General features: G+C 44.0%; 3 protein-coding genes across 4 annotated transcripts; all 3 read right to left on the bottom strand.

The window, feature by feature from the left end:
* Positions 1-50: 50 nt before the first annotated feature.
* LOC135587915 (protein INCREASED PETAL GROWTH ANISOTROPY 1-like) lies at positions 51-3,776 on the bottom strand. The gene is made up of 6 exons (XM_065079773.1): positions 2,325-3,776; positions 1,948-2,079; positions 1,675-1,856; positions 1,489-1,600; positions 442-576; positions 51-372 (listed from the first exon to the last, which is right to left on the bottom strand). Exons 1-6 carry the CDS (start codon positions 3,528-3,530, stop codon positions 217-219), a joined length of 1,923 nt encoding a protein of 640 aa, XP_064935845.1. The 5' UTR covers positions 3,531-3,776; the 3' UTR covers positions 51-216.
* A 1,290-nt stretch (positions 3,777-5,066) lies between these two features.
* LOC135587913 (GDSL esterase/lipase At5g45910-like) lies at positions 5,067-7,454 on the bottom strand. 2 transcript variants are annotated; one of them, XM_065079771.1, is made up of 5 exons: positions 7,014-7,447; positions 6,691-6,906; positions 6,457-6,605; positions 6,094-6,367; positions 5,067-5,460 (listed from the first exon to the last, which is right to left on the bottom strand). In XM_065079771.1, the coding sequence occupies exons 1-5, from the start codon at positions 7,216-7,218 to the stop codon at positions 5,240-5,242; spliced, it is 1,065 nt and encodes a 354-aa protein (XP_064935843.1). In that variant the 5' UTR covers positions 7,219-7,447; the 3' UTR covers positions 5,067-5,239. The 2 variants fall into 2 exon arrangements, with proteins under 2 accessions (XP_064935843.1, XP_064935844.1); XM_065079772.1 differs by having other exon boundaries at positions 5,379-5,509; positions 7,014-7,454.
* A 99-nt stretch (positions 7,455-7,553) lies between these two features.
* Positions 7,554-15,155, bottom strand: LOC135587912 (GDSL esterase/lipase At5g45910-like). Its single transcript, XM_065079770.1, has 5 exons — positions 14,242-15,155; positions 13,897-14,112; positions 13,656-13,804; positions 13,303-13,576; positions 7,554-7,893 (listed from the first exon to the last, which is right to left on the bottom strand). Exons 1-5 carry the CDS (start codon positions 14,525-14,527, stop codon positions 7,676-7,678), a joined length of 1,143 nt encoding a protein of 380 aa, XP_064935842.1. The 5' UTR covers positions 14,528-15,155; the 3' UTR covers positions 7,554-7,675.
* Between the last annotated feature and the right edge of the window lie 250 nt (positions 15,156-15,405).

Raw genomic sequence — 15,405 nt, 5'->3', positions numbered from 1 at the left:
AATGTAAAATATTTAATTATCAGCCAAATGAGAAGGACGTAGATAAACAATTAAAGACAAAAAATTAGATACAGCAAACCAATACAGATCTTAACGTTCAAGACAAGCTATGACCAACCCATGCTACAAGTCGAATCGATTAGTCTTCTTCGCCTTTCGTGTGCTGCGTCCGGTGGTCATTAAATAAAATGGTCGACTCATATCAATCGAACGGGTTTACGCTACCTTTACGGAAGTAGGCGGCTGGCAAGACGGCGACCTGCAATAGAGCTTCTGCTGGCTGTGACTGTTGCTCCGGAGGCGGTGGCACCGTGCTTTGTCCCTCAGCTCCAGGAAGGCTCGCATTGTTTCGACGTCAAAACCTCCGGCAAACTGGTGATGACAACGAGTTAAAGGTGTCGTACATGCTAATCTAATGTAACGTACGACAGCAGCAAGTACCTGGTGGACTCTGAAGGCAAATCTGACACCCTGAAGCATCATCTCTTCTTCTTCGGGGCTTCCTGCCATCATCTCCAGTTCAGAACAAACCCTTTTCATGTACTTCATCCCCAACTTCACCGATGCCAGCTTGATCTGCACAAGTATTTCTCGTGTCTAATCAATCACCTCTTCGCATCGAGTACAAACGAATGGGAACAAAATGCTTTAGTTGACACACGACTTAGTTCAATTCTTTCCTGTAAAGATGATACATGACACGAGTGTTATGTACTTCATTAACAGAAAAGATGAGGTACCAAAACTCTAAGCCGACTCTCTCCTGCGACACGAGCTTCCATAGGAAAATGAACAACATACTCGCTCAAGGAGAGAACAAAATAGATTCGCTGTCGACACCAAACATCAGCTCCCACTCAGCTACTATCGACCTTAAGCGTGATGACAGGGTGCACAAGTACAAGACAATGAAATGCTAATGAAGGTCGTCACATGGGTCAAATACATCAAACTAAGAACGGCGCCAAGGCATGGCTTTACGACAAAAGAACGACGATGGCCTGAGAAGACCGAGTACAAGCGCCTTACTGTCAACCATCTTAGCGTTTGCAAGCACCGATAGGAATAAAAACACGGTATTCTACAGTGCAATCAGTGTGTGTCCTCTCCCGATGGGCGATGGCCCCCATCCATGATGGTTGCCGCGGTAACGTGAGCGTACGAACCAGGTTGTTCATCATTATTGTTCTATGATTTCCTTCCAGTTAAATAGCTCCAAGGTTAACGATTGACTCTCCTATTCCCATTCCCGTGACCATTGTTCTATGATTTCCGGTTAAATAGCTAGCTCCAAGGTGATAATGGACTCTACCATCTCGATTCACGTGAGCCCGCGCTCACGTGGATCGAGAGCTGCCGCTGCTGCTGCTTTTGCTTGGCCAATTGGCCCACCGCTGATCTAAGTTTGTCCTTTGTCACCAGGAGGCGATGACATCCCACGCCGGACCACAAGGATGAAAGAAAAGAACAAGAAGGCCGGTGAGGTACCTGGCTGACGTCTCCGCTCTCCATCATCCATTCGCAGGGAATACCAAACGCCTTGTACCGCTTAGTCGCACACTCTCGCACGCGCGACAGCTCGTATACCCTATGCTCCAATCTGTATCATCAGCCCACAGTGACACCGTCAGATACCACCCAACTTACAAACGGGGGAGAAAAGATGATGAATACTTGTCCAGCAGCGACTGCATCTTCTTGAGAGCGGGAGCGCAGGGTTGGCGAGGGTCGTCGCGGAACGACGACGCCTCCGATTCCGACTTCTTGAGATCGCAGTAGCCGAAGGCCGCCTCGCGCATGGCGTCCGCCTTGTGCTCCGGCCATTCGAAGTGCTTCAGCACCGCTCTCTCGTCCACCTGCGACGCCCATCACCCGACATCCCAATAAACGTACAGCCCCAAGGATTGGCTACGAAAGAAAGAGAGATTGAGATCTAAAGAAGAGTACCAGGATGGAGAGTTCCTCGTCGAGCCACTTGACGAAGGCGACCACGTCTTGGATGCCGACGAAGGCCGCCTGCTCCACCTCCTTTATTAAGAATCTAATGAAGTCGCCCTGCGTCTCCACGTCTGTCTTTATCTGCCATTAATGAAGCGATTAAGAACAAAGGAATGCTTATGATTCGGATCCGGTGTTTCTTTAAGTGACAACAAAAGAGTTAATTAAGAGGCGTCGATCGGTTCCTGCCACGTCAGAACACGATACGTATCGACGGCAGGCTGAGAGGGGGCAAATGCGTCGATCGAAGGAGGTCATAGGACCTTGGCAATTTGGAGTACGCAGAGGCGGCGGCGGCGAAATTGGAGGGAGAGAAGAAGACTTACGGCGAGGAGGTGGGCGGAGCGGTTTTCGATCTCCCCGATCATGTCGCGGGGGTTCGCAGCGGAGGCTGGGGCCGCGTCCTGCACTCCACCGCAGGACTCCCTCTTGGTCTCCCGCCGCATCAGGGAGTGGTAAAACTCCACCACCTCCGGCACTCGCCGCACGCTTCCCGCCGCCGACCTGGACCCCATCGGCGGGGGCGGCGGTGGAGGCGGAGGAGGCCGCGCTCCGCTTGATGGAGCGGGCACCGCCAATGGAGCCGGCGGCGGAATCGGCGGAAGGCACGATAATTTTGGGCTTTTTCTCGTCGCAACGGCGGACGCGGTCTCCGATGACGAGGACGAGGACGACGACGAAGACCAGGCCGACGGCATGGGAGGTGGCTTCGGAACTCTAGGAGCTCGGGGTTCCAAGAACTCTTCTCTTTCTCCGTTGCGTGGCTGTTGATGCTCCCCTTCGGCCTTCCCTACTTCCGCCTTTGGAAATCTGCACTCCGGCTTTTGGAATTCTAGATCAGGACCAATGTCGGCGGATTTGGGGTGTTTTAGCAAGCTTTTGAGGAGATTCGATCTCGCGGAGGCGTCGATGAGCCCTTGGAACCTCTGGGCTGACAAGCACTCGTCGACCTTCACCGGCCCGGCGCAAAACTGCGTCGAGTCGCCATTGCCCTGCTCGGACAACGCCTTCCTCAGCTCGTCCAACTCTGTCTCGAGCTCCCTTATCCTCCTCTCGCTGCGCTGGCCTTCCTCTTCGCCGACCCGTTTCTTAGAGCTCAAGCCCTCGACTTCGTCCCGCAGCGCTCGGTTCTCCGCCTCCAGGCGCTCTATCCGGTCGCCGGCCCGCGCGAGCTCGTCGCTCTTGGTCGCGATCTCCTTCTCGAGGAAGGGGACGATGGCGACGGTCTCCTTGAGAAGCTTCTGCTCCAGGAGCTGGACGCGGAGCAGGGACTCCTTCTCCTGGAGCTCCTCTACCAGGCGGAGCAGCTCGGCGACGTTGGGCGAGCGGGGCCGTACCTGGGCGGACGCGCGGGGGAAGTAGACGCCGAAGGACCGGGCGAAGGCGGCTGCGGCCGTGTCTTTAGAGGATGAATGCGGCGGAGTCTGGTGGTGTGAGGCCTGGGAGGAGGATGAACGGCGAGGCGCGTCCGCCTTGGGCGCGGCCGGGCTGCGTTGGAACCCCATGGCGGCCTTCACCTTGCCCGCGACCATCCTTCGTGATGAGCTCTCGCCTCTCTCTCTCTCTCGATCTCTGAGCTTTCTCTTGCACTCTAAACTAAGCCTTGCATTGCTCAAAGCAGTGCTGGGTGGGAAGTGTGTAATGGTGGCGAGCAAGTGCGCACTTTCTCTCTTCTGCTCTTGCCGTGTTTGGTTTAATTGAGCATACAATGAATGGGGTAGGATTAAAGAAAGAGGAAGGTGGGAAGAGTTTGGCGTTCGGTTGTCTCTTCTCCTCGCTATGGGTTAACGAGATCCACAGGTTTACGCTGACACCAGGATGTGGTCACTTGGCAATCTTTCGGTGTCTTTAATGACTTGGAAACGTTTCTTCATCGTGTATTGTGTGTTGCATATGTATGCGTCTCGTATGTGCCTTCGCTGGGGGGGACGGGAGGGGTCGGAACGGTGGGTGTGTTGGGGGCGCTCTGAGTCTGCACTAACAGCAGAGCGGCACAGATCTTAAAAGCAGTGAAAGGGGGGCGGTGGCCGCGGCAATGGCAGGAGGCTCCGTGTAAGCAGAAACAGGGGAGGGGAATCCGACTCAGGTGTCTGCGAGCTTCCTTCAACCACGATAAATATGGTTCATATTAACCTGCTGCCATTGCCATTGATTACCCTTTCCCTTTCAGAAAGGTGCGTGGATGGGATAGAGCGCTAAGCCAGCAGACACCGCCTTCCCAGCTTGACGACCATTTAGGGACTGGTGAGTCGACGATCCTCACGTGCGGTGGCAGTGGAGAGGGTGGCCATGTTCCAGCTTTTCGATTTGATTGATCCAGAAGTGAAATCGTACAAAGGTGGTGGTCTCGAGCGAATGATTGCAATCATTCTTTCGATTCACGCTCATCCTTCCAAAATGTTGGTCTTTCGATTTTTATTTTTATTTTATTTCAAAAAAAAGAGAAAAGAAATTATTCCAGAGGAAATGATCGCTCCCAACATTTTACTGAATCGACGAATTTATTATGTAATGGGTTTATATATTTTCTTTCTTGAAATTTACAAGCAATTTATATATTTTCATCTTTGTTTCTTCTTTTTTCTAATGTGTTTTAAGACGAACAGGGTGCACGTTCTTTGGGCTGGGCCTCCGTGTCACAGGCAGGACGTAACGTAAGCTCAAAGGCCACGGCATGGGTGCAGTGCAGATTTTAATGGCGATCACAGTGGGCACCGGACGTGGCCACACCGTTCCATGTATGGTGTCTCTTTATCCGCCCTTTCCTTGCTTCTTTGGTTTCCTGCCGCAGAAACGGAGTAGGTAAAGCGGGGGCGTTAATAGTTAATGATGAAGAAGGCACCAGTGATGAGGTCCCGTGATGAGGAGCGGTGCACTTTCCTTGGAGCTCAAGGATGATGAAGCGCATGAAGAAGATGCCGTACGTTCGAGGAAGAGGGACATGGAGAGCCCATCTTTGCTTTACACAATCACTCGGGGTCTGTGAGCTTAGAGATGGGGGGAGCGGTGCGAGGAAGGGAGTATGGTATGCGTGAGATAGAACTTCCAGCGCAGGCGAGTATCGATCGTAGCATTAACAGTTGACTAATTAATCGTCCGCACAGCAGCACTCTCTTCTCCACAGGAAGAGTGATTATTGATTACCACATCATGCAACGCCAGTATTCGGCTGACCACCACAGAGTAGAATGTAACGGAAGCTGGTTGCAGTAGCGGGGATGCAGGAGGGCCATGCGCCGTCCTAGCTCACGATGGGAGGGTTTGCATAAGGGCCATTCAACCAGCCATCGGCTACGAGTCGATAGGCAGCTTCGGTGAGGTGAATGCCATCCCAACTCACGTAGGAATCAGGATCACTGCAGACGCTGGAGCCTGCTTTAGCGCACATGGCTTTGAGGTTGACGTTGTATTTCCCACTGCCTGCTGCTCCACAGCACGCCTTCAGACCTCCACCGCTGAATCCTGCCGAGCAAGACGCGTGCAGCAAAAAGACATCTTTAGTCTCTGAAATCTGAAAGGGAAACCACCGTACGTGAGATTAGAAGAATTAAGGCGGGCGATCGATGTGATGGGCATCAGCATCATCGTGGGTGCAGGAAAGCAGTGGGTGCGATTCTGGATGTGCATTGCATCACCTCGGTTACAGTGACATTTTTGAGCCATGTATTTAGTTGGGTATGAGAGAGACATGAAAACTCATTCCATTAGCAGCATCGACGGCCACAGTCTAAGTGATCCTCACATCATCGGGAGTAGTGATTTGGTTGTCAGTTTCAACCAAGACTCCTCTGGAAGTGGCCATCGAATTTGGTTTGTGATGTCACTGCATAACTTCTATCCGTGTTCATCGAACCTTGTCATACATATCAAAGTGGCAAACACGCATCTGTGTCTGATCCATCTTTGATGATTCTGTATAGGTATCTGTCGTGTAAAGCTATTATTGCTAAAGATCATAGCTAGCCACGAAGTTTCTTTTTGTTGGGAAATATGGTTCATCTTCATCAAACATGTAATAGAAAAAAACAGAGCTGAACTATAAGAAAGTGTAACATCTCAGGACAAAATTATGGATGAAGATGGAGGAAAGCTGACCATATTTGCTTGGATAGGCAACATATTGAATGGCAGGAGTATAATAGTTGCCGTATCTGATCCTGGTGGAGGGATACTTGATCTGCAGTTGGTATAATGCTGCCTGAAGCAATGAATTGTGGTAGGATGTCAAGTAGTTGAACTTCCTCAAGCATCCAATGCTGCTGTAGTCGCTCGGATTTGAGGTTGCATACAGTGTCAGGTACACTGGAAAGCACCCAATCGGTAGCATCCCCGGCACAACAAGATCCACCGCCCCATGCCCGATTAATCTCTGAGACAGACAAGAACACAAACACATGTTTGATTCCGACGACCAAAGGATGCAGCGGTCAAGCTACAGAGCTACGTTCACCTACAGACCTCGACGCCGTGCGCTATGGCCTGCACGACTCGGGGAACGAAGGTGTACACCTCCCACATGCTCCTACCGGCGAATATGGGGGTGGTGTAGTCGTTCCCTCCGAACTCGCCGACGACGAAGAGCGACGTACCCAAGTAGTCGTTGCATTCTGCATCCAATTTCGCATGGTCAGACAAATTTCTGATGGAGAGAGATCGACGATGAATCGGGCAACAAAATGCGTCAGTTGCCACCTCGTGTTTGGCCACACAGAGAAGGCAGCATTTGCTCGAACCACCCGATCTGCTGGCTCAAAGAAGCATTGACCCATAAACCGCCGCTGAGGTTCCTATGGTAGAAGAAGTCGAAGTCGAGTGTGGTGGCCGCGGTGCAAGCGAAATTGGCGCCTTGAGCGAAGCTTTGGCCCTTCGCTGTGGAGGGTGGAAGCAACGGCAGTCCGGTGCCCTCGGCTGCATGATGCAACAACAACACACTCGCTGTTGTTATTAGTCTATCGTGACATTTAGCATTTCTCATGACGGTGATGGACGACCGGGGTGGGTGGGGAGGGATGTACCGATGAAATCAATGACCAAGCGTCCATTGGAGCAGCGACCGGTGGCACGGCCGAAGAATGTCATGCCATAAGGGAGGCCGGCAATGAGGACGTTGCCGGTGTCGGAGAGGGAGTCCCCGAAGCTAAAGATGGCGTTGTACCGTTGAGAGCGGGAAAGGAGGAAGAGGGGAGGGAGAAGGAAGACGAGAAGTGGGAGCTGCTTCATGGTTAGAGCCAGAGGAGGCAGAGGAAGAGGGGCAGCACTCGAGCTTCTGTGCTCGAGGAGGGAGTTCCTTTTATAAGGACTGGGTCGTCTTTTTGGTTTGGGCTCTCTTTTGTGCTCTGTATTGTATTGTGGGACAAATCAAACAGCTGCCTCCTATCATGCTCTAGCTACTATTTCCCTTGACGGGGAGAGGATGGTGTAATGTGATCCCAGTTCAGATTGTTCTAATAACATGCATGTGTGGTAGTCACACACTATCATCTGGTCACCACAGCACAAGAAAACTAAAAGCACATTCGCATGTCAGCTGACACAAAAAGAGACGAACACTGTCCTAAAACCAACTCGACCTTATTGGCATGAGGGATGTAACAGTAGCAGCACTTATTGTGGCGGTGTAGGTTCATAAGGTTCTTTAGTTGGCTCATACAACATCTAACCTCAGCTCATGGTGGTGTCACAGGATGGAAGGTTTGGCGTCGGGACCTCCGAGCCAACCACGGGCGATGAGGCGATACGCAGCTTCAGTCAGATGACTGCCATCCCAGCTCACATGAGTCGTGGGATCCCCGCACACGCTCGAGCCTGGCTGAGCACACACCTTGTCCGGATTGATGTTGTATTCCCCACTTCCGGTTGCCCCACAGCACGCCTTCAGAGCTCCACCAGTGAATCCTGTAAAAGGAAGAAGACAGATGGAGAATGGAATTAGCACATGAAGAATGGTTTAGATCACAAAGACCGTAGAAACAATGTCCGCTTAAAATTGATTTTTGTTTTCCCCTCTGAACACACTTTTAGTCAAGAAGTGAAAAAGAAACTTAAAAAATAATAATAATTCTTGGTAATTGGATCTCTGTCTCCTACCGCACACGTAAGAAACCAGGCACTTGCATATTTGACCCACCACATCATCTTTATAGTTTTGGTGGTCACAGAGACCGATGATTAACTTGCTGTTGGTGATAAAAGGAGCAAGGAAATAATAAAAATAGAATAATATGATCCAATTAAAAAAATTTATTTCGATAAAAAAAAATTGATATAGTATTTAAATAAAAAAATTGACATAGAACATTTATAAGATATTTCCAAGTATATTATTCTTTTATCTTGTTTTATGAACTATGGTTTCATTTATAGGACCTAGTGGTAACTACCTCACTCCACCATGTCACCTATGAGATAGTTGTAGGAACTACCTTATAACTTCTAGATCATGGGTCACTTCTTGAAATATACTTAAAACTACCTAAAACATGATAACTACCTAGATAACTACCATGAATCAATTCTCAATACTCCCCCTTGATTTATAGTTACATACATTGATTTGCGACATGAAATAAATATGCTTTTGAATTGGAAGTAACTTGATGAGAATGTTCATAACTTGTTCATCCGTTCCATAATACTTTATTGCTATGGCTCCACTTGCTACAAGATCCCAAATGAAATGATAGCGTATCTTTATATACTTCGTTCTTCCATGAAATGTTTGATTCTTAGTCATTGTAATTGTGGCTTTGTTGTCATAAAATATTTTTATTACATTTTTTTGTTCTTGATGAAGATCTTCAAGAAGTCTTCTAAGCCATATTGCTTGATAAGCTGCTGATGTTACGGCTACATATTCAGCTTCTAATGTTGATAACGCAACTGTTGCTTGCTTTTTTGAACTCCAAGATATAGCTCTTGATCCGAGGCTAAAAATATTGTCTGAAGTACTCTTTCTATCATCTAAAGCTCTTGCCCAATCACTATCAGTGAAACCAAATAATTTATATTTAAAATTATGAGAATACCAAATACCATAATATGTAGTTCCAACAATATAACATATAATTCTTTTAACAGCTTCGAGATGATGTTTGCTTGGGTTGTGCATAAATCTGGATACTACACCAACAGAGAATGTAATATCTGGTCGCGTATGAGTTAGATAAATTAAACCTCCAACCAAACTTATGTAGTATCTTACATTTGTCAGACAAATACCATCTTTAAGTTTCAATTTCTCATTCATTGGGTGTTGATTGTAGCTTTGCAATTAATCATGTTAGATTTTTTGAATAGATCTATTGCATACTTTCTTTATGAAATAAAATTTTAATCTGATCCTTGCTTCACTTCCAACCTATGAAAATAGTGCAGTTGGCCTAGATCTAATATTTCAAACTTATTCATCATGCATTTTTTAAATTCTATTTCAAAAAGTTAGATGAACCATATATATAATATCATCAACATAAAGGCAAGCCATTAGAATATTATGTTCACATTCCTTCTTTAGATAAAGAGTAGGTTCATTATTACTCTTCTTAAATTCATTTTGATGAAAATAATAATCAATTTTACTATACCATATCCTTGGAGCTTATTTAAGCCGAGAGCTTTTCTTAGCTTATACACTTTTTCTACATATCCTTTAATTAAAAAATCTTGAGGTTGAGTAACAAAAACCTCTTCGTGTAAATCTCCATTTAAAAACGTAGATTTCACATCAAATTGATAAACATGCCAACTTAAGTGAGTAGCTAAAGCCAATAAAGCTCTCATGATTTCGAATCTAGCAACTAGAGAAAATATATCATCAAAATCAATACCTTGTTGTTGTGAATATCCTTTTGCTACAAGCCGAGCCTTATGCTTTTTGATACTTCCATCTGTATTAAACTTTGTTATGAACACCTATTTTAATCCAATAGCTTTCTTTTCTTTTGGTAGATTCATTAGCTTGATTTCCATTTCTTCTCAATTGACTTAATTTCCTCCTTCATTACTTTTCATCATTCCTTTTTTTCAACTGCGTCCTCAAAAGTTATATGATCTGAAATAAATAAAGCAAATGTTGAGTCATAAATTTCTATTAGTGATCTGAAATTTCCTAGAGGGGTTTGATCTGAGGAATCATAATTTGAACTACTACTGGGTGAGGTTGACGATGAACTTGTTTGAATAAGATCTGTCATTTGATTCTATGAAGTGTTTAGTTCCGCTGGAATCTGAATTTGTGTTCCATCTTTAGTGGTCTCCCAATTCCAACTTATCCTTTCATCAAACATAACATTTCTGTTAATAATAACTTTACCACTAATAGGATCATATAATCGATATGCTTTGAATTGTAAAGAATAACCAATTAAGATACATTTTTTAGATTTTTCATCAAACTTGTGATGATTTATGAATTCAGCAAAGCATAAGCAATACAACCAAAAATTCTTAGATGGCTGACACTTGGTTTCATACCATACCAAGCCTCAAAAGGAGTTTGATTCATAACAGCCTTTGTTGGTGAAATATTCAATAAATAAACTATTGTTGCAACTGCTTCTGCCTGAAACTGATTTGGAAGTTGTTTTCCTTTAAGCAAATTTTTTATCATTTCAACGACAGTTCGATTCTTATGTTCAATTACACCATTTTGCTCCGGTGTATATGGTGTTGTCAATTATCTACGAACACCATTTTCTTCACAAAAAGAATTAAACTCATTAGATAAAAATTCATCACCTCTATTTGTCCGAAATATCTTTATGTATCTACCATTTTACCTTTCTACAAGTGCCTTGAATTTTTAAAAATTATCAAATATTTCAGATTTCAGTTTCAAAAAATATACCCAACTCATATGACTATAATCATCAATAAATAATAGAAAATATTGACTTTTACTAAATAATTTTATATTCATAAGTCTACATAAATCAACATGAATTAATTCAATATAATTAGACGCTCTCCATGCTTTTCATATAAGAAATAGTTTTTTTACTTTATTTGCTATAAATGCAATTTTCACAAACATCAAGTGTATTAATCTTGGGCAATCTGAAAATCACTCCATTTTTATTTAACAACCTTAAACTCTTAATGTTAAGATTATCATATCTTAAATATCATAAATTAGACTCATTATTTTGAGTTGCGATAAGAGTATGCTTTTTAATATTTGAAACATCAAGTGAAAACATTTTGTTTTGCGTTATGCAAACATTTACCGTAATCAAACCAGATTTTTTATCTTTAATAGTACATGAACCATCATCAAATATAATTGAATATCCATCATCTATCAATTGACCAACACTTAAGTGATAAATTAGGAACAAAGAAAATATTATCAAGGTATTTTACCTTCCCTTGATTTGTCTTCACCTCAATTGTTCGTTTCCCTTCTACTTGGATTTGCTTGTTATCTCCAAGTCTAACTTTCAACTTATGAGTTTCATCAATATCTCTAAACATTAATCTTATGCCTGACATATGATTAGAACATCCACTATCTTGAGACCAAATATCATTTGAGATATCATTAACTTATGAATGAGTCATAAATAACTTATCATTTTCTTCATTTTCCTCCACATAACTTGCTTGCTTTTTTCTTTTCTAATAATATGTACCAAATTTTTTACAATAGTGATATTGAATTCCACTCTTATAATTTTTTTATCATAATTTGATTGTTTTTATTCATCATGCCAATCAAAGTGTCTTCTTCCTCTTCCTCTTCCATTTCCTCTACCACGAAATCCTCCTTTGCCACATCTTTTTCCTGTTAATTTTTTTTCTTCTTTTGAAGTAGAAGACTCTCCCTTAACGTGAAATGCTTTCTCTTCACCTTTTTCAAGTGACCTGTTCAACTTTGCTTCATGTGCTAGCAAGGAACCTATTAGTTTATCAAATAAAAATGTAAATAAATCTTTTGACTCCTCGATTGTGGTAACAGCATGATCAAATTTCAAAGTTAAACTTCTCTAAACTTTTATAATAATTATATGATAAGGAATATGTTCATCATAAGATTTTATTTGATTAACAATTTCAGTCACTCGAGAAAAAAAAAAATGTATCGATTTATTGCTTTTCATGAACAAAATTTCAAACTCACGATGAGCCTTGAAATTCATTTTGAAGTATCAACCAAGCTTGCTTTAAGGTTCTCACTGCTGCAATTCTTGAGAAGATTGTGTCATGTACAGCTTGTTGAATGAAGAACAATACCTTTGAGTCATTCTTTCTATTCTCCCTCAGCTTGATTTCTTCATCTAGATCTGCATATACATTCTTAAGTCCCAAAGATCTTGAGACTTGAATAGAGTCTTAATCTCGATACTCCAAAATTCATAGTATTTACCCGAGAAGATGGGAATAAGGGGTTGAGACATGGAATTACCATTGAATGTCATAATGCATAGTCCATATTGAAACTTAACTCTGATACTATAAATGTTGGGATGAAGGAGCAAGAAAATGATAAAAATAGAATAGTACTATGCAATTAAAAAAAATCATTTTGATCAAGAAAACCGATGTAGTATTTAAACAAAAGGATTGATATAGAACACTACAAGATATTCCCAAGTGTATTCTCCTTCTATCTTGCTTCATGAACTATGATCCTATTTATAGGACCTAGTGGTAACTACCTTACGTCATCATGTCACCCATGTAAGAACTATCCTATAATACGCTACTTCTTGAAATATATCTAAAACTGCCTATAACACGATAACTATATAAGATAAGTACTCTGAATCAATTCTCAACGTTTAGCTCCTTCCTCTTTTTCGCGTTGACTTCTGGTTCTAAAACTATTCATACTGTCCTCTTCCAGCAACAAACTTTCCACCAGAAGGCATCGATCATGACAGTCTCCTTTTTTGATTAGGCAGCTAATCATTGCTGAGCAACGAGATACATGATGATGATGATAAGTCTTTTTCCTCAACAACGGAAATATGATCATGTAACCATTGACTTCCCTAAAATCAGTGCTTTAGATTAGAAGGAAATAGAATCAGAGAACTTAGGCAGAAGAAAAGAAGTGATGCCTTTCCAACCTAGAAAAGAAGTGTAGTTAGTTTCTCAGAGGTCTGCCTAATTGAATATACGAAACATGCATAGAACAGGCAGCCAAGAAGAAGCTATATATATTATGTCTGCTACCGTTCCGATGACAGGAACTCCGAATCACCACTGTGCAGCATAAGAAAAAATAATCTGAAGCCTAATGTTGAGCGATACGATCATCAAACAGGATGAATCGCAGCACTGAGCAGTCGAAGGAAAACTCACCATATTTTGCTGGATCAGCTGCAAACCCAAGGGCCGGGTTATAGTAATCAGCATATCTGATCCTCGTCCCAGAATGCTTTCTCTGAAGCCCATAGATCGCTCGTCGGAGAAGCGCATTGTGGTGCATCGCCAAATCGTTGTACTTCCTCAGGCATCCAATGCCAGTGTAGTCATTTTTGTTAGAGCTACCATACAATGTTAAGTAAACGGGAAAGCATCCAATTGGTAGCATCCCTGGTACCAGTATATCCACCGCACCATGGCCAACCAATCTCTGCACGTAGTGACATGATCAACAACACAGACAGCTACTTGATTGCTAAGGTGTGAAATGATCTACATCGTATATGTACCTCGACACCCAATCTAATGGCACGGATGACTATGGGCACGTAGGAATTCACTTCTGCCATGCTTCTGCCGGCGAAGATTGCTGTGTTGTAGTCATTGCCTCCAAACTCCCCCACCACGAAAAGGGACCTGCCGAAGTAGTTCTTGCAAGCTGCAAGCGGTTTCATAGAGTTCAACATCGGAGACGTACGGAGCTGCACGAAGATGGAAGCGGTGAGAAAACCTGTGGATGGATATTACCACCTGAGGTTGAACTGCAGAGTGAAGGCATCGTCTTCTCGAACCACCCGATCTGGCTGCTCAAGGAGGCATTGACCCAGAGTTTGCCTCCTAGTCCTCGGCGGTTGAAGAAGTCGAAATCGAGGGCCGTGGCGGCCGTGTAGGCGAAATTGGCACCTTGCCGGAAGCTGTTGCCCTTCGTCGTCGACGCCGGAAGCAATGGCAGCCCCACTGCCTCAGCTGTATAATTACAATAACACAAACGCAAGTCATCGTGAAGTTGGCAAGCTAATTTACAAGAGGGTAGAGAGAGAGAGAGAGAGAGAGAGAGAGAGAGAGAGAGTGTGTGTGTGTGTGTCTCCTCCGTACCAATGAAGTCGATGACCAGGCGGCCATTGGAGCAGCGGCCGGTGGGGCGGCCGAAGAAGGTCATGCCGTAGGGCAGGCCGGCGACCTGGACGTTGCCGGTGTCGGAGAGAGAGTCGCCGAAGCTGAAGATTGCGTCGTAGTGCAGAGACTGGGAAGAAGGGAAGAGCCAGAAGAGGACGAGGAACATTGTGGAAAAGCTCATTGTTGGAGGTGTGGAAGGCAAAGCCATGTGTTCTCCCACCGTCCGCCGTGCTGCACTGCCTTTTAAACCACCACCTTGTCGCATTGTTCTTCACTGTCTCCTTGCTCTGCAGCTGTTGCATGCATGTGAAGGTGGCTTCTTCGTAGTTGTAGCTGGTTTTTCAGTAAACACGAGTATTAGTTAATGGCTGGAAAGACATGGAGGACTAATGCTGGTGAATGAGGTTGCATAAGTACTGCCAATGCAGAATTGTTATGCAGACTATGCACCTCAAATAAAATAATGTTTTACCATAATCAATTTATTTTCTCCTCTGGCCTTAAGATTATCAATCAATGACTAGGAAATTTTGATCATTGTTATAACCAACATCATCCTAATGCTGCGTAGATATATCAGTATTAAGAACCAGGCAAACATCTTAATAGCCCAAACAAAAGCACTAAGCATTTGTAGTTCTTTTCTTCATTTTAGAAGAGTCTAATTCAGAACTGCTTAAATGTAGAAATGCTGGATGGAGTAAGCGGGACAGGCACATGAAGATTTAACTTCGGGAGAACGAACTTACACATGGAAGCTGATGATCCATATGCACGGAAAAGAAAGCCAACTATTCATGCATTGATGGCCTGCATTAAGATACGTATTTGACCAGCAAATGCCAAGTCCACGTAACATGTCTGTACGTGCATGTGTGACATCTGTACCCAGGCACTTGCAAAGTTTGTTTGCGTCTAACGATCAATCTTATCATGATTTATGATCGTTGTATCGATCGCTGCAGTGATTTCAAAATCACTGTCGTGACTATTCAGTAATTACCAAAGGTTAAAAGAGTATTCATGTAACGCACGTGTTGCGTCTCCGGTGCTGCCGTCCACATATGCGATGTCAATTGACCTACTCACGTGCCGCTGTCCAGGTTTCATCAACAAATGAGAGATGCCATTTAGAACACAATG

Source organism: Musa acuminata, chromosome BXJ1-8 (assembly GCF_036884655.1).
Source record: "Musa acuminata AAA Group cultivar baxijiao chromosome BXJ1-8, Cavendish_Baxijiao_AAA, whole genome shotgun sequence".
Classification (NCBI taxonomy): domain Eukaryota; kingdom Viridiplantae; phylum Streptophyta; class Magnoliopsida; order Zingiberales; family Musaceae; genus Musa; species Musa acuminata.
Note: the sequence above shows the minus strand (reverse complement) of the source record. Positions and strands in the feature narration are given on the sequence as shown.

Bases quoted from the DNA above. Each gene is read 5' to 3' on its own strand.
- LOC135587915 (XM_065079773.1), bottom strand. From the start codon at position 3,530: ATGGTCGCGGGCAAGGTGAAGGCCGCCATGGGGTTCCAACGCAGCCCG. The intron at 1,857-1,947 runs GTACTCTTCTTT...TGGGCGTCGCAG, and splicing joins ACGAGGAACTCTCCATCCTG to GTGGACGAGAGAGCGGTGCT. The intron at 1,601-1,674 runs GTATTCATCATC...CTGATGATACAG, and splicing joins ATGCAGTCGCTGCTGGACAA to ATTGGAGCATAGGGTATACG.
- LOC135587913 (XM_065079771.1), bottom strand. From the start codon at position 7,218: ATGAAGCAGCTCCCACTTCTCGTCTTCCTTCTCCCTCCCCTCTTCCTC. The intron at 6,606-6,690 runs GTGGCAACTGAC...AATTGGATGCAG, and splicing joins TCTGTGTGGCCAAACACGAG to AATGCAACGACTACTTGGGT. The intron at 6,368-6,456 runs GTCTGTAGGTGA...TGTCTGTCTCAG, and splicing joins CCATAGCGCACGGCGTCGAG to AGATTAATCGGGCATGGGGC.
- LOC135587912 (XM_065079770.1), bottom strand. From the start codon at position 14,527: ATGCGACAAGGTGGTGGTTTAAAAGGCAGTGCAGCACGGCGGACGGTG. The intron at 14,113-14,241 runs GTACGGAGGAGA...GTAATTATACAG, and splicing joins CCTGGTCATCGACTTCATTG to CTGAGGCAGTGGGGCTGCCA. The intron at 13,577-13,655 runs GTACATATACGA...CACTACGTGCAG, and splicing joins CCATTAGATTGGGTGTCGAG to AGATTGGTTGGCCATGGTGC.